This window comes from Tachypleus tridentatus, chromosome 5, assembly GCF_004210375.1.
Source record: "Tachypleus tridentatus isolate NWPU-2018 chromosome 5, ASM421037v1, whole genome shotgun sequence".
Taxonomy (NCBI): Eukaryota; Metazoa; Arthropoda; class Merostomata; order Xiphosura; family Limulidae; genus Tachypleus; species Tachypleus tridentatus.
This window is the reverse complement of record NC_134829.1, coordinates 44,721,124-44,742,991: the sequence shown is the minus strand read 5'-3', so window position 1 is coordinate 44,742,991 and position 21,868 is coordinate 44,721,124. Positions and strand designations below refer to the sequence as shown.

At 32.2% G+C, this 21,868-nt stretch overlaps 1 protein-coding gene across 4 annotated transcripts in view; it reads left to right on the top strand.

The window, feature by feature from the left end:
* LOC143251059 (uncharacterized) overlaps positions 1-21,868 on the top strand; it is a 162,238-nt gene that overhangs the window by 127,569 nt on the left and 12,801 nt on the right. For all 4 annotated transcript variants that reach the window (XM_076502402.1, XM_076502401.1, XM_076502403.1 and 1 more), the window contains 5 exons: positions 5,551-5,736; positions 10,549-10,717; positions 12,237-12,408; positions 13,161-13,266; positions 18,312-18,522. In XM_076502402.1, the coding sequence (XP_076358517.1) occupies positions 5,551-5,736; positions 10,549-10,717; positions 12,237-12,408; positions 13,161-13,266; positions 18,312-18,522 (844 nt within the window). The remainder of the gene's footprint in view (positions 1-5,550; positions 5,737-10,548; positions 10,718-12,236; positions 12,409-13,160; positions 13,267-18,311; positions 18,523-21,868) is intronic.

The window sequence follows — 21,868 nt, the reverse complement described above, 5'->3', positions numbered from 1 at the left end:
TTTAAAATATATCGTTACAACGCATTCAATATGAGCTGTATTACTTAACATCTTTAACATATATCGTTACAACACATTCAATATGAGCTGTATTACTTAACATCTTTAACATATATCGTTACAACACATTCAATATGAGCTGTATTACTTAACATCTTTTAAATATATTATTACAACACATTCAATATGAGCTGTATTACTTAACATCTTTAACATATATTGTTACAACACATTCAATATGAGCTGTATTACTTAACATCTTTTAAATATATAGTTACAACACATTCAATATGAGCTATATTACTTAACATCTTTAAAATATATCGTTACAACGCATTCAATATGAGCTGTATTACTTAACATCTTTTAAATATATTGTTACAACACATTCAATATGAGCTGTATTACTTAACATCTTTAACATATATTGTTACAACACATTCAATATGAGCTGTATTACTTAACATCTTTTAAATATATTGTTACAACACATTCAATATGAGCTGTATTACTTAACATCTTTAACATATATTGTTACAACACATTCAATATGAGCTGTATTACTTAACATCTTTAAAATATATCGTTACAACACATTCAATAAGAGCTGTATTACTTAACATCTTTAACATATATTGTTACAACACATTCAATATGAGCTGTATTACTTAACATCTTTAACATATATCGTTACAACACATTCAATATGAGCTGTATTACTTAACATCTTTAACATATATCGTTACAACACATTCAATATGAGCTGTATTACTTAACATCTTTTAAATATATTATTACAACACATTCAATATGAGCTGTATTACTTAACATCTTTAACATATATCGTTACAACACATTCAATATGAGCTGTATTACTTAACATCTTTAACATATATCGTTACAACACATTCAATATGAGCTGTATTACTTAACATCTTTAAAATATATCGTTACAACACATTCAATATGAGCTGTATTACTTAACATCTTTTAAATATATCGTTACAACACATTCAATATGAGCTGTATTACTTAACATCTTTAACATATATCGTTACAACACATTCAATATGAGCTGTATTACTTAATATCTTTAAAATATATCGTCACAACGCATTCAATATGAGCTGTATTACTTAACATCTTTTAAATATATTGTTACAACACATTCAATATGAGCTGTATTACTTAATATCTTTAAAATATATCGTCACAACGCATTCAATATGAGCTGTATTACTTAACATCTTTAAAATATATTGTTACAACACATTCAATATGAGCTGTATTACTTAACATCTTTTAAATATATTGTTACAACACATTCAATATGAGCTGTATTACTTAACATCTTTGACATGTATCGTTACAACACATTCAATATGAGCTGTATTACTTAACATCTTTAACATGTATCGTTACAACACATTCAATATGAGCTGTATTACTTAACATCTTTAAAATATATCGTCACAACGCATTCAATATGAGCTGTATTACTTAACATCTTTAAAATATATTGTTACAACACATTCAATATGAGCTGTATTACTTAACATCTTTTAAATATATTGTTACAACACATTCAATATGAGCTGTATTACTTAGCATGTTTAACATATATCGTTACAACACATTCAATATGAGCTGTATTACTTAACACCTTTAACATATATCGTTACAACACATTCAATACGAGCTGTATTACTTAACATCTTTAACATATATCGTTACAACACATTCAATATGAGCTGTATTACTTAACATCTTTAACATATATCGTTACAACACATTCAATATGAGCTGTATTACTTAACATCTTTAAAATATATCGTTACAACACATTCAATATGAGCTGTATTACTTAACATCTTTAACATATATCGTTACAACACATTCAATATGAGCTGTATTACTTAACATCTTTTAAATATATTGTTACAACACATTCAATATGAGCTGTATTACTTAACATCTTTAAAATATATCGTTACAACACATTCAATATGAGCTGTATTACTTAACATCTTTTAAATATATCGTTACAACACATTCAATATGAGCTGTATTACTTAACATCTTTAACATATATCGTTACAACACATTCAATATGAGCTGTATTACTTCCGTTTTTGTGTTTTCTTTTTTAGTTTTCATTAGTACACCAGAAGCTCTTTATTTCCTCCAGATCTTTTGAGTTCTCCATACTGACACAGTTTACAAGAAACACTTAAGAGTGTCTTCCTTCCTGATAAAGGAAGTCGTTCTTAAAATGAGAAATTGGAACAATTTAAAAGTTGCTGACTCGACTGTAACATTGTAAATTGTACGTATGCCTTATTTAAATGAGTTTTTTTCTCTTTCAGCAACCGTCTACTCATTTTCATTTGATGGATCCTAACATTACTATCTTTTTATAACAACTTACAGCAGAATATGAAATTATTACAAGACTCAGCAAATACTAGAAACTACATACGAGGCAGTGTGCGAAATTACAATAATATAAACTTGTGAATTCACGTGGTTCAGTGTTTTGCATTCGTATTTTATGTATGCAATTTCTTAAATCTATGACGCCCAACAGGAATGACTTTAGAAATAGAAACCGTTTGAATAATGAATTACTATGAAACATTCACCAGCTTGTTGTACACCTTTACTTGAGCATGTCAATGTTTTCATTTGTAATACTCGCTTCACAAACTTATTGGTTGTTATATTATTTCTGTTGTAGAATTTTTTTTACATCAGTAGCAAACACTTCTAGGACTAACATAAATAAGATCGTTGTTTTTATATTAAAAACAATGTTAGCATTACTTAAGACATTTTCTAGCTTTTACACGAACATCCGAAACATACATTAGTAACAAGCTGTATTATAAGATGGAAGTTATTACTTAATGAATAGATTTGGAAACGGTAAATCTTCACTAACTATAGGAAAATATCCCCGCAACTAGTTGACTGTTTATTGTAAGAAAACGTTCACTGTTTTTGTATGAAATTTGATGCATTACTGTAAATATTTGATAATCAGAATAATCCAGATAAACTTGTAGTCCCTCTGTGGATCAACAGCAAACTGACGTTTTTACTAAAGTACGGTACTAGTTTTCCCTTAGGGTGTAGATACTTTGCTTGTTGAAAAATTATCAGATTTCTAATAATGTATTATCAGTACAGGGACAGCACTGCCTATGTAGGGAAGGCTTGAAATGGTCATATAATTCAGTATTATAAATATCTCTTCAATAAGTCATCAGAACTTCATGATACTATGTAGAGGGTAAAACGGATATTACACAATGTAACAAAATACTTTTTACTTTTTCTTGTTCCTGGACAGAAAGTGTTATTTCCCAATTGTTTGTGTCTAAAGTAAATAGAAAAGACCTATTTTTCTCTTCAAACTTTGCTTTTGCGATCTGAGAGCGTATAACGAAAACATGATTGGAGACTATATTTGGGGGCTGATACATGAAAGTGATTTACATTACAGTCGCAAACTTCGAAAAACTACTCACTTCTAAACATATTTGTTTATTTTTATATAGCTTTAGTATAAATATATGTAAATCTTGATTCATATGTTGTTTTATTCAGACCTTATGTAAATGAAAATGTACAAATTTGTCCATTTTTACATAGAAAATAGATTAATTTCTAAATTTCGTTATCCAGGTCACAAAAGCAAAGTTTGAAGGGAATAATGGTCATTTTCTGTACTTTTACAACATAAGCATTTAAGAAATAACACAAACAATCCAGGAACAAAATTTGTGTTACATAGTGTAATTATTGTGACCAACGTTTCGCTCTCTATGCCTCAGACTTAAAATTCGTTTAGTTTTCGTACATTTTAATTCATGTTGTTAATGTCTCTTCTTGCCGGCTCCCCACTAGTACAGCGGTATGTCTCCGGATTTACAACGCTAAAATCAGCGGTTCGATTCCCCTCGGTGGGCTGAGCAGATAGCCCTTTGTGGCTTTGCTATACGGAAAAAAACACACACACACACTCTTCTTGTCCTGTTCCTATGAACTATGTTTATTTTGTGTGTTGCTATGTAGAGAGAGGCGGAGATCCTTATGAACGTTCAGTGGTCCTTGGATTTTTCCAAAATAATAATTCCAAAAAATGTGGTCAGGCTTTGAACTTTATACTTAGCCGTGTCTTTAGAGCACGCACAACAAAAACGTAAAATTATACTTCATTGTTAAATTATTCCAAATAACTTGCTGCTACCGTCACGCTTTCCACCTCTGTTGTTGCTGGAAACAACATTTTTGTCTTCTGTACCTTAAATGAACAATTTCTATGATCAACATCCATATTTATATTTGTTATGAACGTTGTTTCCTTCTCCACACTTCAAAGTCGAAACTGTTGTTGGCAGTTTACTTGTGTTCCTATTGTCGACGAAGTTTTTTCTTCTATATTTCACGCTTGAATGTCTTGTGAGCTTTTTTGCTATTGTTGTAGAAGAGGTTTGGTCCTTTATATTGAGTCATCTTACGGACTTGTAACCCTACAGATTTCCTTTTACGCTGTATATTTTGATGTTAAAGATACTTAGTTCTTATACTGAGTCTTTTCTATAGACCTTCTTATGAAGTACCTCTATATTAATTCTAAAAGTTGGCGGCGCGTCTTCTTCTAAACCTGATCTTCCTTCAGGCTGGAAGTATTTTATTTTATATACATACTGCTGTTTTAGTTCATAAGATGTCAGTTGTTTCTTAACACAGAAGTATTCCATATAATATGTAACTTTATATTTATTTATTTATTTATTTATTATTTAATATTGATTTACGAGCGGAGAAAGCTATCTATTTGCAGCAAAATTAAAATTTAATGTGTTAATTATCATAGCTAATTAAATACACTTTTATTACGTTCTTAGTTATAAAAAGCTATAATGCATTGTTTCGTTAGTTGGGTATTCTAGTTATAAACGACATTTTCGGCCGTAATCCCAATAATATCTCTCGAAGTTTGTCCGATTTAAAACATTTAGGTTAATAAAACCATCTCTCTACTAAAAACGCAATAATATAAACTAAAATTAAAGAATAATGTAATTAATGAATACTGTTAACGAAAGCAACAATAAAGAACTAATAAAATACACCATACCTTCGGATACAACCATCTAAATAATTATGTAAATATAGGTCTTTTACGATAGAGCCATAAACTGGTTTAATTACAAGTCATAAAAAGTTATCACTGAAATTATGGTTACAAAAAATAGAATAATTTTGGCACTTACAACTTTAAGTTATCAAGAGATGGAGAGTGTGTTTTTTTTTGTATGTGTGTGTCAGTGTGTGTGCAGTTTCATTTTCAAAATATTTTACAATAAGCTAACTCGTTTATCGCCACAAAAGAAAACTCATAGTTAAATATCGTATAAGGCTTGTTCTATGTTGTTTATGATTCTTGAAAAAAATATAACAATAATGAAAATTCAAATATTTGTGTGTGTTTAAAATAAATAATAAGATGGCACGTTCTAGTTCAGTGTTATTCTTTTTCAGGATCTTCATCGAACAGGATGTAGCATGTTCAGTGGAGACGAAGCTGAGAATAACCAGGCGTTGTTGAAACGTGTGTTATTAGCGTATGCACGCTGGAACAAGGTGGTTGGCTATTGTCAAGGGTTCAATATGCTCGCAGCGATTATATTAGAAGTTATGGAGTGGAAAGACGAAGACGCTTTGAAGGTAAAAGTTCCATAATTAAGAAAATTCTGTCTTTCGTAAGTATACTGTTTGCTTGTTCAGAAGCCAGAGTATTCCGTGTCTCATATTTCTATTTAATAGCAAGGGCTGGTATGAAAAGGTGATGGATATGCAAGTTGCCGGTTGCGAGTTAGAATCCAGTCGCTGAACATGCTCGCCCTTGCAGCGATGAGAACGTTATAATGTGACGCTCAATTTGACGTTTCTCTGATAAAAGTAACCAAAGAGTTGACAGAGGGTGGCGCTGGCCAACTGCCTTTTCTCTACCCTATCACTTTAAAACTAGCAACGACTAGTGCAGAAAATCTGTGAGTAGCTTTACGTGAATTCAAACAAATTGTTTAGTGTTTACTCCATGCCGATATTTTTTAAGTAAGCAGAAATCACGCAATAAACTTCTAGAGTTTCAGGATTTCCTCAACTCTTGTCATCTATGCCCCCTTCAATAAATACGATTTCTTTTGTGCCCGCCTCTCTTATATGAGTGGACGAAAGAGTTAAGTGACAAGTTAAAATACAGGGATGCATATTGAAATACTATAATTTATTTTTTAAAAATGCTTAATTTTGAAGTTTAATCTCTATGCCCTAATCGATCGCGCCCACACACTAAAAGGCAATTTAAGCTACGCCAGCGTTTCTCGAAGTGTTCGGCGCGATCGATTGGGGTATAGAGTCAAAACTGCAAAAATAAATAGTTTTTTAAACATATTATAGCATTTCATAATATATCCCTGTATTATATCTCGTCAATTAACTCCCTCGTACAGTCATATATTTCACAAAAATATCACAAAATGTTTTTTTTATAAGAATCCCAAAAGATGGTTAGGCCCTCTTTACTCCCTTAAGATAAATTATGGATTGGTTCTTAAACAAACGCTTCATTGTGTGTTGTGGTCTTAACCGTTAGGCGTCGTGTTAAAGACGTAACGCTACCAAAAACTTTTCACTGTAAGAAATGACAATCAGTACAGGTTTTCTATTAGAAGCGAGTAAGGTAGGGTGCTTGTATTTCATCTGGTCGACTATGTCTGAAATTTTCCTTATAGTATAACGGTATCATTCACATTATCAAATAAACAAATTAACAACAGGTAATAAAAATATGTTTATTACTTCGAATCGCAACTGTAGTCGTGAAGCCTCATCCAAGTATTCTAAAACTATACAAAATATTTTAGATGCTTGAAATTTCATATAAACGTGTTAACTTCCGAAAAATGTTTAAACGACTCAAAGAAGTAATACAAAAACTGTTCTGATTCAATAATTCCCGAAGGACAAACAGCATTTAATAATAAGAGTTAAATGTTTACTTATTTGTAATACATTAAATTCACGTTTAACGAAAATTTCATAAATTACAAATCTGTTTAGTATCTTGAATTCAAACTCCCAACAAGGTAAGCCTTTATTTCTATAAATTAGTTCATAACCTTAATGTAGGTTAGTGTTTTTTTCGAATTAAACTTAGGCCTAAGTCATAGTAAGTTTATTTGAGCTCTGAACGATATTTTTATGCTGTAAGTTTAAATTATTGCTGTTGTTGTGTTTTTTTTACTGTTTGTAAGAAATAAAGTTTGAAATGAGAGTGTCCATATAGTAGGCATGATATGTTTAACATCAGCATACACAGAAAAATGTCATAAGAAACTAAAATTATGTCTACGGTGTGTCGTCTTCATCCACCTACTGTTATTATTTATTGAAGTCCCGCGTTTTTCTTGAGGAATGTTTCCTTCTGAGCCTTTGTTTTCTTTCCTTTGAGCCTTAATAAATAGAAAGCTCGAAATATTTGATGTGAAAACATTGTAACGGTTAGTTTTGGAAAGAAGGCGAATAATGAGGTAAAGCATTGAAAATCTTTTGAGCATACGACATTTCTGAATATAGCTACAACATGAAACAATAGCTAAGTTCGTTTGAAATAGAAAGACCAGTGGTAAGTTGACTTCGTTAGATAATAGACTTTTATACAGCGTGTTGTCCAGGTAAAGTCCGACAAGAATCCATAAATACACGTCACTAAATTAGACAAATTCCATTCCCAAGAACGTAATTTGAGACTTTAGGATTGGTTTTATTCACGTGTTGAATTTACGAAAATCGGTTTTAAGCTTTATTATTACATTGTTGCGTTAGGAAGTTGGTTAAACGTTATATAAGGGACTAGATATTTTTCTTCAGTGTCACGTGATTATAACAATCATATTGTATTTCAATATTGTTATTTTTTGTTACACATATTCTAGAAATGCTCGCTTCTTGCGATATTCATGTTTCTTCAGTAGTTGTACATTTTATATGCCTGTCCTTGGATATAACATGCATGTTCAGAATATTTCAACCAATTTTTAATCTATATTTGTTTCCTCCGAATAATAATGCCTGTAAATGACAAAAATGTTTTATGTGAAATATCAGGTAACGAGAATATAATATTTCTCAGCAAGAAAAGAAATCATTTGAGTAACCATGGTGATAAAACGACAGATAAGTAATAAAGTAGAGGAGAAATCATTGTATAGCAAAGTAATGTGACGAAACACGTATATATGGCAAAATGCTAACCATATGATTTAGTTCGTTTTGAATTTCGTGCAAAGCTACTCGAGGGCAATCTACGCTAGCCGTCCCTTATTTTCCAGTGTAAGACAAGAGGGAAGGCAGCTAGTTATCACCACCCACCGCCAACTCTGGGGCTACTCTTTTACCAACGAATAGTGGGATTGACCGTAACATTATAATGCCTCCACGGCTGACGGGACAAGCATGTTTGGTGTGACAGAGATTCGAACCCGCGATCCGAGAATATGAGTCGAGTGCCTTAACCACCTGGCCATGCCAGGCCCTAACATTATTAACTTATAACAAGAATAAGTTATAATATAAAAAAGAGATAATTTGATAAAACGTTGTAGTGTGACAAAGTATTTATAGTAAGACGAAAGAATAACGTGACAGAAAGTTATATTGTGACACAGAAGAAATCATGTGACAAATAGCTTATATCAATTTTTTTTTTCCTGGGAGGGGTGCATATTGCTGGCTCAGGTTGCGGCTTTTTGGAAGGAAAGCCCAAAATAACAATAGAAAAAAAAATATTACAGACGAGAATAATTTATCACTTTTCTCTAAACGTTTTTTGTTGTTTTTTTTTTTTGCTATCGTATTTTCTTACTCTTTTTAATGTGAGACAAAATTGATAATATGACAAAAACAGTGACGTATATAAGTAGTGTCAGCCCTGAAGTCCCTGTTCTTACTCGGGGCCTATTAATAATTCTTTTTCTATCTAAAATTACATGTAATGTAGAGCCCACAAAAATTATTAGCCCCTGGGCCTACACAATGAAAAGGGGTTTTACTTTGACGAGCAAGTAATAGTATGACAAGAATATTTAGTATGACGGACAAATAATAATATGACAAAATGTAGTATCACAGAAAAGTGATAATATGACAAAAAGATGTCCTATGACAGAGAAGTGATAATATAGCAAGAAGATTTAGTATGACGGAGAAGTGATAATATGACAAAATGTAGTATCACGGAAAAGTGATAATATGACAAAAAGATGTCCTATGACAGAGAAGTGATAATATGGCAAGAAGATTTAGTATGACGGAGAAGTGATAATATGACAAGCAGATTTAGTAAAACAGAGAGGTGATAATATGACAAGAAGATTTAGTATGACGGAGAAGTGATAATATGGCAAGAAGATTTAGTATGACGGAGAAGTGATTATATGGCAAGAAGATTTAGTATGACGGAGAAGTGATAATATGGCAAGAAGATTTAGTAAAACAGAGAGGTGATAATATGACAAGAAGATTTAGTATGACGGAGAAGTGATAATATGACAAGAAGATTTAGTATGACGGAGAAGTGATAATATGGCAAGAAGATTTAGTATGACGGAGAAGTGATAATATGACAAGCAGATTTAGTATGACGGAGAAGTGATAATATGACAAGAAGATTTAGTATGACGGAGAAGTGATAATATGGCAAGAAGATTTAGTATGACGCAGAAGTGATAATATGGCAAGAAGATCTAGTATCACAGAGAGGTGATAATATGACAAGAAGATGTGGTATGACGGAGAAGTGATAATATGGCAAGAAGATTTAGTATGACGGAGAAGTGATGATATGACAAGAAGATGTGGTATGACGGAGAAGTGATAATATGGCAAGAAGATTTAGTATGACGGAGAAGTGATAATATGGCAAGAAGATTTAGTATGACGGAGAAGTGATGATATGACAAGAAGATTTAGTATGACGGAGAAGTTATAACTTACCTTTGTTGTCTCTCTCTCTATATAAACTGTATGTAAAGAAACACTGTACCTCTATATAAAGACACTGTATATATATATATATATAAACTGTAACGTAACTTAAGTTATCATTTATTGTTCTTCACCTACCTTAATTTTTATTCTATCATGAATCAGATTATTTTAAAACAAACAACTATAATTATTATGTTTTGTTTTTATCATAAACTTCTTTGATGGCGATTGAAGCACTTGTAATTAACCAAACTTTCTGCTTTATCTTAAGGAAAGAGCTACTAACTTATTATCCACTGGTGATTTTCATGACAGACACGAAGCTTAACGGTTATTTTGAAAAACTAAAAACACGGTTTGTGTGTTTATTGTATTGTATTGTTTTGTTCTGTTGCAATTGTTTTCTTTTATTGTTTTAATAGTTACCGAATAATTTTACAATTTATGTCGTAAACTTCTTACTAACAATTTTTATGTTGTTGCTAGGTGATGATATTTCTCATAGAGGGCGTTCTTCCAGAAGGTTATTTTGCCAATCATCTGAGAGGACTTTCTGTGGATATGGCAGTATTTCGAGATTTACTGCGAATGCGCTTAATTTGCTTATCACGCCATCTGGACAAACTTCAGGCTGAGGCTAGAGATAGTTCTACAGGTAAACTTCTACATTTTAAAAATAATCTCTACTTTTTTTAAATTAATCTCAATAATATTCTAAAATCAGGTTGACGTCATCAGTTATGCAAAAATAGGTTTAGTAATAAATCCATTACGTTTATTACCACCGAGTGTTTAAAATTACTTTTTCCGCGTGTATATAAATACAAAGATAATTTTAGTTAGTTGTTGTGTTATTGTAATCTGCGCCAATTATTTTTCAGATGTCATTATCAAACAGATTATCAGATAATCTATAGTCTTTTAAAACTAGTTTAAGACTTAAGTTTTATTGCTGTATAACATTAATGTTTTAACGTATTCTTTTTTTCCCATTTAAAATCTACTAGAAGTCAGTAACGAGGGTATAATTTGCATGTTTGGTGCATCCGCAGAGTAAAATAGTCTCTTATAATTAATTCCTGTTACGTTTGTTTAATACATACAGCTTTATTGAAAATATTTTTTATTTCGTTGCTCTTTACGCAGAGTTTTAATAATGAATAAAGTTTAAATAAGCAGCAACTGCGTAATTCAGAATGACACTTGAGGTAGAAACACTGTGAGGAATGATCAACAAAAAGTAGTTCGGATGACGTACCGGAAAGCTTGAGCCGTTCGTCTTCACCTCAGTTACAGTCACTACTTTCTTTAACTTTGTTTGTTAATGAAAATATTTCCCAGTATAAATTTAGACTAATATACTCTCTAATAAAAAAAAAGAGTGTTTTAAAACTTTTTTGGTAAAAACTATATTCTCTTAACGTCGTGCACCCCAGTGGTGGCTCAGCGGTATATCTGCGGACTTACAACACTAAAAACCGGGTTTCGATACCCGTGGTGGGCAGAGCACAGATAGCCCATTGTGTAGCTTTGTGCTTAATTCAAAACAACAACAACTTAATGTCGTAGTTTTCGATATTGATTACCGGCTTGAATGTCATTTTAACAAAACTGTCAAGTGTCGAAATTCCGTTTACTCTTACTCTTCACGTAGAACTAAGCTTATTGTAGAAAATAATAATTATATATATAATATAATCAATTGTCTAGCATTCTTTTTTAGTTATTTGGCAAAGCTGGTTGATTATTTTGTAAATGAAAACAGCTCATTCAGATAGTTTTAAAAGTTAAAACGAGTTTGTTTGTTTTGTTATTGTTGGAAACGCACATTTTATGTTAATAAATAAATTTTGTTTTATATGCAAGAAAATCAACAATTTTTTCCAGAAATCAAATGTATTTTTTTCCGTTTCAAATTTCGAAATCTCATCGCGACCAATGATAAAAGATAACTGTCGTATTTCGACCAATCAAAAATAATAGCCAACCGTATATGTCCAGTGTTTTGTAGAAGGAGAGAGATGTTTTTTGTTTGTTTTTATTTCTGGCGTGAGATAGCGTTCACTTATAAAACTCTGGTAACAACAACTATAAAATAATTTCAGATTGTCTGAAGAACATTTATTTGTCTTAAAGTTAACATTAAAACTTTTTCATGGGTTTCTTACGTCTAGGGGCCAGTTATGAACCCCCACTGACCAACGTCTTTACAATGCAGTGGTTCCTCACGCTTTTCTCCACCTGTTTGCCAAAGTCCACTGTTTTACAGGTGTGGGACCTGATATTTCTGGAAGGAAACGAAATTCTTCTTCGAGCAGCTCTTGCAATATGGGATGGATTAGCAGAGTGGGTCATAGAATATTTATAATCTTCTTATAAAATTTATATTTGTTATTAAGAACTTCAATCAGAAATTACCTTCGTTTATATAGAACGACGTATAATTAATCTCGAGTCCTCACTGAAATTACTCACAAACAAAGGAAGAAAAACCCATGTAAATGGTGTAAGATATAGTATAGGTTTTTATTCTGTTCTCCTATCACTATTCTAGCTTTATATTACACCTAATTAAAGTGCTTTCAGTACCACGTGTTGGATTGACATCTCTGTTATAATCTCTTTTCACTAGTTCACTTCTCATCCATCTTGTCTTGAGCAGCTTACCTTGTGTTCGCCAGCTTTCTTTTTTAGCTCTTTTCTTAATAACCAACACCTAGCTGTACTTTTTCTTGTTAGTTCTACAGTATAATCTGTATTCACTAGCCAACTTCGTGCTGTACTCTGTTCTTGCTTACCAGGTCTCTGTTAATATCTGTTTTCATTAGCTAGTTTCATAGTAATTTTTTTGATCACTTCATAGAATAATTTGCATCTCTCAAAATTAAAAGTTTCAAGTTGCCAAAAGAAAATTAAAACCAGTTGTCAGGAGACCTCACTGATTCGAAATATACGACTGATTCTGGTCTGGTTTACAATTAGTTTGTTGTTTTGTTTTAGATTTTGTTTCCAGTAAAATTGTGATTAATGTTTTTAGATTTCAACCTGTTTCTATTTAATTCGAGAATAGTGGTATAATTACAATTTTTAATTTACAGTCGAATAATGACAGTGGAAAGTGCAGACGAGTTTTACAGCATTATGGGCGTGTTAACAAGAGAAATGCTGGAGTTTGGACTTATGGATCCGAATGACCTTGTTAAGGTGACGTTTTGTAATTAGTATGAATTTAACACCAATGGAACTTCCAACTCTTATTGAAAGTCTTACGTGTGCCGATATTTGTGATAAAACGTAATACAATGAGGCTGTGTAACATATTGCTATTCCGTCCGCAAGTTTCCACCTTTCAATGTTGGTCCAGGTTCATTTGAGAATGTATGTCGAATTACACATTGATAGCACTGATAAGTCCTCAGTAATATGTTTTCTTTTTTAAACATTCATTTTAAACATTTTTTAGCAAACGTTGTATTATTTAGTGGATGAAATTCGTTTAATGTCTGACTTCAACAATTAAAAGTTATATTTTAGTTTGACTGAAAAGACAAGTCAAATGTACGTATTAAAAGTCTAATGCAAGCTGAAATATGTTGTTCGTACATGTGAAATGTGAACCTACTTGGGGCAACTGAGTTGACTATTTGAGAAAAACGTATGTAATTAGAAGAACGATTTGTGCACTTATTCCGTACGTGTGTGTGTGCTAGTTCACGTGGAAAGCAAATATTCCTACTGGCTAATCGTACAGAACGTGCAAAACTACGACATTTATAACATTAACTTTCAAGACAATTATTTTATTAACACAAATAAACACGTAAATAAACACTGTAAGTTAATTCTTTACCTTCCTTGGTCTCAGTATAGGCGCCTAAATATTGACAATTAGACATAAAATTTAAATACGTTTCGTTTGCGAAACACGAATTTACTCTATTTGTAATACACAACCAAACGTTCCCGTCCTCTGTGACGGGAAAATATTAAGTTGACCTATCAATTTAAATTATTTCGTGTTAATAATAGTATGGTTAATCCCTAACAGTTTAGTGTAGAATATCCTGTTTGTGAAATAGAATTTGGTATCAACATTATTCATGTCTGTTCTACTGTCATTTAAAATGTGAATGTTGAAATCTCCCTGTCTGCACAGCTTCTAAAACTGAGACAGACGAACTCTTGAACAGACACCACGGTTCACAATATATTTATAAAATAGCCTTAATAGTCAGTGAAACAACTTTGTTTACGAACATCTGTAGCTAACATTTGCGCGGAAAAAAGTAATTACAGGTTTCGGATGACATGTAAACAAATACACACAACAAATGTACAAAATAATACATGACGGCAATTGATTTTTACACTTCTTGGTTCCATAATTTTAAAAATCCATTATTGTATAGCATCGCTTTATCAAGAGTTCGATGAAGATAAAATCTCAAAATATTAGTCATGGCGATTATCCAGAAATACAAGACATATAATTAGGCATAAAATATAGTCTACAGATAATTTTGTTACACTCATTACATGTTTTTATATTTCTCTAGTTTATATCTAAATTCAGTAACACCATATTCTGCTTAGTTGGTTTTTGTTTCATTCATGTCCATATTGCATAATATAACAAAAGCTCAAAGATTTATCTATTTAAAACATATACAAAATACAGTATTCCACTTAATAATGCTGTATCAGTAAATAAATATATCTAGGTATGAAGTTTTGGATTGTGGTTCGTCTAGGATAAAGTACCGTCAGTATTCTTTTTTTTTCTAAACAGTAGTCAAATAATTTTAATGGATGTATTATACGCGAAGCACAAATTTATCCCCTAGTCACATATTTAAGTCTCGGACAGTACCACAAACGGCCACCCAAATATTCTATAAAAAATATGAGGTTTAGTATCTTCTGATTTTTCTTACATAAAGACTTGACGTTCATGAAATCTCTTATACTCTTTTGTAGAATAAAAACTTCATATTTGTATGAACAAAGACTCTCCTCACCTGTACTGCTTAATACGCCCGTCTGGTATAGATAATCCTGAGTTTATACGGTCTGGATGAACAATTTTGGAGTGAAATTAAGAAAGTGTAGAATGGAACAGTGTGGGCACATTTCTAATACACAATTATAAATCATAAAGTGTTAATTACAATCTAAGTGTATCCACTAAAGGACGGCGTTAAACTAAAGCTACCTGGTAATTCCTGTCACCATTAATGAGATACAACAGCTGTATTTCCCAGTTCACTTTGGACTGAATGTTTAACTGTTTTGTTTGTTTTATTCACTGTAGACAATCTACACAATATCTCCGGGTAAATGTTTTAACTGTTTTTAGTTTGTTTTATTCACTGTAGACAATCTACACAATATCTCCGGGGAAATGTTTCAACTGTTTGTATTTTGTTTTATTCACTGTAGACAATCTACACAATATCTCCGGGGAAAATGTTTTAACTGTTTTTAGTTTGTTTTATTCATTGTAGACAATCTACACAATATCTCCGGGTAAATGTTTTAACTGTTTGTAGTTTGTTTTATTCACTGTAGACTATCTACACAATATCTCCGGGGAAATGTTTTAACTGTTTGTATTTTGTTTTATTCACTGTAGACAATCTACACAGTATCTCCGGGGAAAATATTTTAACTGTTTTTAGTTTGTTTTATTCACTGTAGACAATCTACACAATATCTCCGGGTAAATGTTTTAACTGTTTTTAGTTTGTTTTATTCACTGTAGACAATCTACACAGTATATCCGGGGAAATGTTTTAACTGTTTTTAGTTTGTTTTATTCACTGTAGACAATCTACACAATATCTCCGGGTAAATGTTTTAACTGTTTTTAGTTTGTTTTATTCACTGTAGACAATCTACACAATATCTCCGGGGAAATGTTTTAACTGTTTTTAGTTTGTTTTATTCACTGTAGACAATCTACACAGTATATCCGGGGAAATGTTTTAACTGTTTTTAGTTTGTTTTATTCACTGTAGACAATCTACACAATATCTCCGGGTAAATGTTTTAACTGTTTTTAGTTTGTTTTATTCACTGTAGACAATCTACACAGTAAATCCGGGGAAATGTTTTAACTGTTTTTAGTTTGTTTTATTCACTGTAGACAATCTACACAATATCTCCGGGTAAATGTTTTAACTGTTTTTAGTTTGTTTTATTCACTGTAGACAATCTACACAATATCTCCGGGGAAATGTTTTAACTGTTTTTAGTTTGTTTTATTCACTGTAGACAATCTACACAATATCTCCGGGGAAATGTTTTAACTGTTTTTAGTTTGTTTTATTCACTGTAGACAATCTACACAATATCTCCGGGAAATGTTTTAACTGTTTTTAGTTTGTTTTTTTCACTGTAGACAATCTACACAATATCTCCGGGAAAATGTTTTAACTGTTTTTAGTTTGTTTTATTCACTGTAGACAATCTACACAATATCTCCGGGGAAATGTTTTAACTGTTTTTAGTTTGTTTTATTCACTGTAGACAATCTACACAATATCTCTGGGGAAAATGTTTTAACTGTTTTGAGTTTGTTTTATTCACTGTAGACAATCTACACAATATCTCCGGGGAAATGTTTTAACTGTTTGTAATTTGTTTTTTTCACTGTAGACAATTTACACAATATCTCCGGGGAAAATGTTTTAACTTTTTTGAGTTTGTTTTATTCACTGTAGACAATCTACACAATATCTCCGGGGAAATATTTTAAATGTTTTTAGTTTGTTTTATTCACTGTAGACAATCTACACAGTATATCCGGGGAAATGTTTTAACTGTTTTTAGTTTGTTTTATTCACTGTAGACAATCTACACAATATCTCCGGGGAAATGTTTTAACTGTTTGTAGTTTGTTTTATTCACTGTAGACAATCTACACAATATCTCCGGGGAAATGTTTTAACTGTTTTTAGTTTGTTTTATTCATTGTAGACAATCTACACAATATCTCCGGGTAAATGTTTTAACTGTTTTGTTTGTTTTATTCACTGTAGACAATCTACACAATATCTCCGGATAAATGTTTTAACTGTTTGTAGTTTGTTTTATTCACTGTAGACAATCTACACAATATCTCCGGGAAAATGTTTTAACTGTTTTTAGTTTGTTTTATTCACTGTAGACAATCTACACAATATCTCCGGGTAAATGTTTTAACTGTTTGTAGTTTGTTTTATTCACTGTAGACAATCTACACAATATCTCCGGGGAAAATGTTTTAACTGTTTGTAGTTTGTTTTATTCACAATCTACACAATATCTCCGGGGAAATGTTTTAACTGTTTGTAGTTTGTTTTATTCACTGTAGACAATCTACACAATATCTCCGGGGAAAATGTTTTAACTGTTTGTAGTTTGTTTTATTCACTGTAGACAATGTACACAATATCTCCGGATAAATGTTTTAACTGTTTTGTTTGTTTTATTCACTGTAGACAATCTACACAATATCTCCGGGGAAAATGTTTTAACTGTTTTGAGTTTGTTTTATTCACTGTAGACAATCTACACAATATCTCCGGGGAAATGTTTTAACTGTTTGTAATTTGTTTTTTTCACTGTAGACAATTTACACAATATCTCCGGGGAAAATGTTTTAACTTTTTTGAGTTTGTTTTATTCACTGTAGACAATCTACACAATATCTCCGGGGAAATATTTTAAATGTTTTAGTTTGTTTTATTCACTGTAGACAATCTACACAATATCTCCGGGGAAATGTTTTAACTGTTTTTAGTTTGTTTTATTCACTGTAGACAATCTACACAATATCTCCGGGGAAATGTTTTAACTGTTTGTAATTTGTTTTATTCACTGTAGACAATCTACACAATATCTCCGGGGAAAATGTTTTAACTGTTTTTAGTTTGTTTTATTCATTGTAGACAATCTACACAATATCTCCGGGTAAATGTTTTTACTGTTTTGTTTGTTTTATTCACTGTAGACAATCTACACAATATCTCCGGGTAAATGTTTTAACTGTTTGTAGTTTGTTTTATTCACTGTAGACAATCTACACAATATCTCCGGGAAAATGTTTTAACTGTTTTTAGTTTGTTTTATTCACTGTAGACAATCTACACAATATCTCCGGGTAAATGTTTTAACTGTTTGTAGTTTGTTTTATTCACTGTAGACAATCTGCACAATATCTCCGGGTAAATGTTTTAACTATTTTTAGTTTGTTTTATTCATTGTAGACAATCTGCACAATGTCGCCGTTTCCGTTTCCTCAACTAGTTGACCTCCGGGACAAATACACTTACAACATTCGTCCATTTACGTCGTCACTTACTCAGAAACGTGGTCTCAACCTGTTTTTCAGTGATGATGAGGAAGACAACGATGATGAGCAGCTAGTTATGGCCACCTGGTGTCTGTCGGGATCATTACCTGTTCCTAAAGGCAAAGGTAAGATACAAATAATTTGTTGTTGTTGTGTCATATATATGTAGACGAAGATTCTAATACCATGAGTGGTGACAACCCTTTTCGTCAAGATGAATATATATTACAACCAAATAAATAATTTCTTTTATCGTACCAAGCGCACAGTTGCACAATGGATTATCCGTACTGTGCCTACCGAAGGGATAGAACCCAGAAATGTAATGTTGCTTTTAGCCACAAATGGACAAGCAGTAAAGTACTGTTGACAGCGGTACTTCTGAGGGCCTATAACGTTACAAAGTAGGCTTTGAAACCTGTGGTGCTCAAACCCACACAATGGGATATCGATGCTGTACCCGCCACGAGTATCGAATCCCGGTTTTTAGTGTTATAAGCCTTCAAACTTATCGCTGAACCACTGTGAGGAGGCGTATGTGAGAGAAAGAAAAACGTGGGATTATCAGGCGATTTCTTTTTAGGCATTTACAGTATTTTTATTTATAATATATATGTTATAGTTATTTTACATGTAACTTAAAACTAAATTAACATGTAAATGGTTAATAACAATAATAAAAAACGTCTCGTCCTGGATAAAATTATTTGTTAAAAATGATACAGTTACGACAGAAAGTGTTCGTACCTCTGCGTCCCGAGTGATGGTTTGCTCATAACTTATTATCATACAGAGAAAACATATTATGAAATAATCACCAATACTGTCAGCGAATTAAGTGATGCAGAAGAGCTACCTACGTCTACGAAAACTGTGATGTTACTAATTGCTGACCTGAGAACAAGAGTTGCCCCCCAGTGGCTCAGCGGTATGTCTGCGGACTTACAGCGCTAAAACCCGGGTTTGGACACCCGTGGTGGGCAGAGCACAGATAGCCCATTGTGTAACTTTGTGCTTAATTAAAAACAACAACAAAAGTTTTGTATTTAGTGCCTAAAACTCACAAGCCTTATCGCCCTTCATTGGTCTTTGTGTCCACCTGTAATACACTAACTGAATTTATATTTAGCTCGTTCTCGTCCATTCATTCCCTATTCACATTATAAATGCTTATCATGTCTTTAGACTCCTCAACATTTAAACACAAACAAGACTCAGTCTTGACGTCAATCCTTGTACGTCTTGATTCCACAACAGTAAGGTTTAATACCTTTAAGATAATTTATTAAAAAGCGTCCTAAACTTCAATTTCCAACTAACGATTTAATTCTACGACCAGAAATAATTTTCAAAAACAATTGGTTTCGGGTTACTAATGAATTCTGTGAGAAAATTAGCGGTGTAGCGATGGGAACTAAAATAGGCTTAAGGTTCCCTATCCTTTTTCTTAAATATATCAATAAACACAGAAACTAGTAGAAACTAGTAAATTATTAGCAAAATGTGCCTAAGAACATAATAAAGTGCAACGTAGATAAACCAGAGGGCTCGGCATGGCCAGGTGGTTAAGGCCCTCGACTCGTAATCTGAGGGTCACGGGTTCGAACCCCGTCATATCAAACATACGCGCTCTTTCAACCGTGGGGGCGTTATAATGTGACGGTCAATCCGTTGATAAAGGAGGTGGTGGGTGGTGATAACTAGCTACCTTCCCTCTAGTCTTACACTGCTAAATTAGGGACTGCTAGCGCGGATAGCCCTCGAGTAACTTTGCGCGAAATTAAGAAAAAAAGAAAGAACAAAAATAAAGAAAAACAATAGCTTGACACTTTTATTTGAACGAGTATTTTAAACTATTCATGATTATGGTTGTCAAAAACATTTTTTGTCCTAGGAAAATATCAACCCCGATGGGATAAGTGAACGTTTTAGCTTTTTGTGGTGTTTCTATCCTTTAGTTTAAATTTTCTTTTTAAAAAATATTCATTTATATATTTAATTAATTATTATAATTTATGTATTTTATTTTTCTTTTATTTATATATTGTCTCTCTAATAATTCAAGACCTTTTATTTTTATTTTATTTTAAAATTTTATAACAAGTATGTATATTTATATATGTATGTGTGTTTGCGCACACGCACATATATTCGCTGAGTATGGATAGATTTTCACCTAATTATGTATGGAGGTTCAATGAGTCCATGCGCGTGTACATACAAATTTTCAGTTTTGTATTTTATGACTTTTATGTGTGTTTTTACGTTGTTGTTGGGTTTTTTTCGCCACTACCTCACCCCCTGTCTACTGATCTTACCAAATTTAGTACGAAGGTTTATTGGTCCGTGCAAATTTGCTGTTTAACATTTTGTTTTACAGTTTTTGTGGGATTTTTTAACAATTGCATATAAGAGAAACAACTTTTCCTGTTCTAAACTAATCTTTCATTAATCACGAATTTACATAACTTCCGTGTGGGAGACGAATACTCCAGCTAGTATATATATATATATGTGTGTAAATAATATTTCTTTGTCTTCGGTGGTTTAACCTGGAACATACTCCTCATACCTGCAAATAATATAGAAATGGCGACCTCTGTAAATTTAAATATCAAGACTTAAATCAATGCAAGTAAAATGTATTTTGTTGTTGTTTTATTACAAGTTACAACTTTTACAGTAACGAATAAATTTTAGAGCACGTTTTATGTTTTGATCACTGTTGTGATTATTTTCAAGTACACAAGCTTTAAGTAATATGTATAATAAGTAAGTAAACTCAATACAAAACCGTGAAATGTATTTCATTCGTGTTTAGTAGTAATCGGGGTTCGATTCTCTTTGGTGGACTCAGCAAATAGCCCGATGTAGCTTTACTATAAGAAAACACACATATACACTCAATGAGAATCAGCTGGGATCATGCCACATATAAATACTGGCTGTCCTAACTCTGGATGCGTGGCATAGCCAGGTGGTGAAGGCACTCGATTCGTAATCCGAGGGTTGCGGGTTCAATATAATGTGACGATCAATCCCACTATTCGTTACTAAAAGAGTAGCCCAAGAGTTGGCGGTGGGTGGTGATGACTAGCTGCCTTCCTCTAGTCACCATTGCTAATTTAGAGACGGCTAGCGCAGATAGCCCTGGTGTAGCTGTGCGCGAAATTCAAAACAAACCAAACTCTAGCAAAGTATAGAGTATTAGAGCTAAATTGTTTTTGTTCCAAAATACAAATATTTATTGCGTGATTAAACCGTATTTCATATACGTGTAGTATGTATGACAACATTTAGTGATACTATTAAAATGTCATCATTTCACAGATAAAACAAAAACAAATGGATGGGATTTGTGGAATAGCTTAAAGTTTATGAATTACCTTAGTATAATACTAGAACTGTTAAACTGAATGTTCAAATTTATGTCAGTAAAAAGGAAACAATGCGAGGGTGCATGTTATTGAG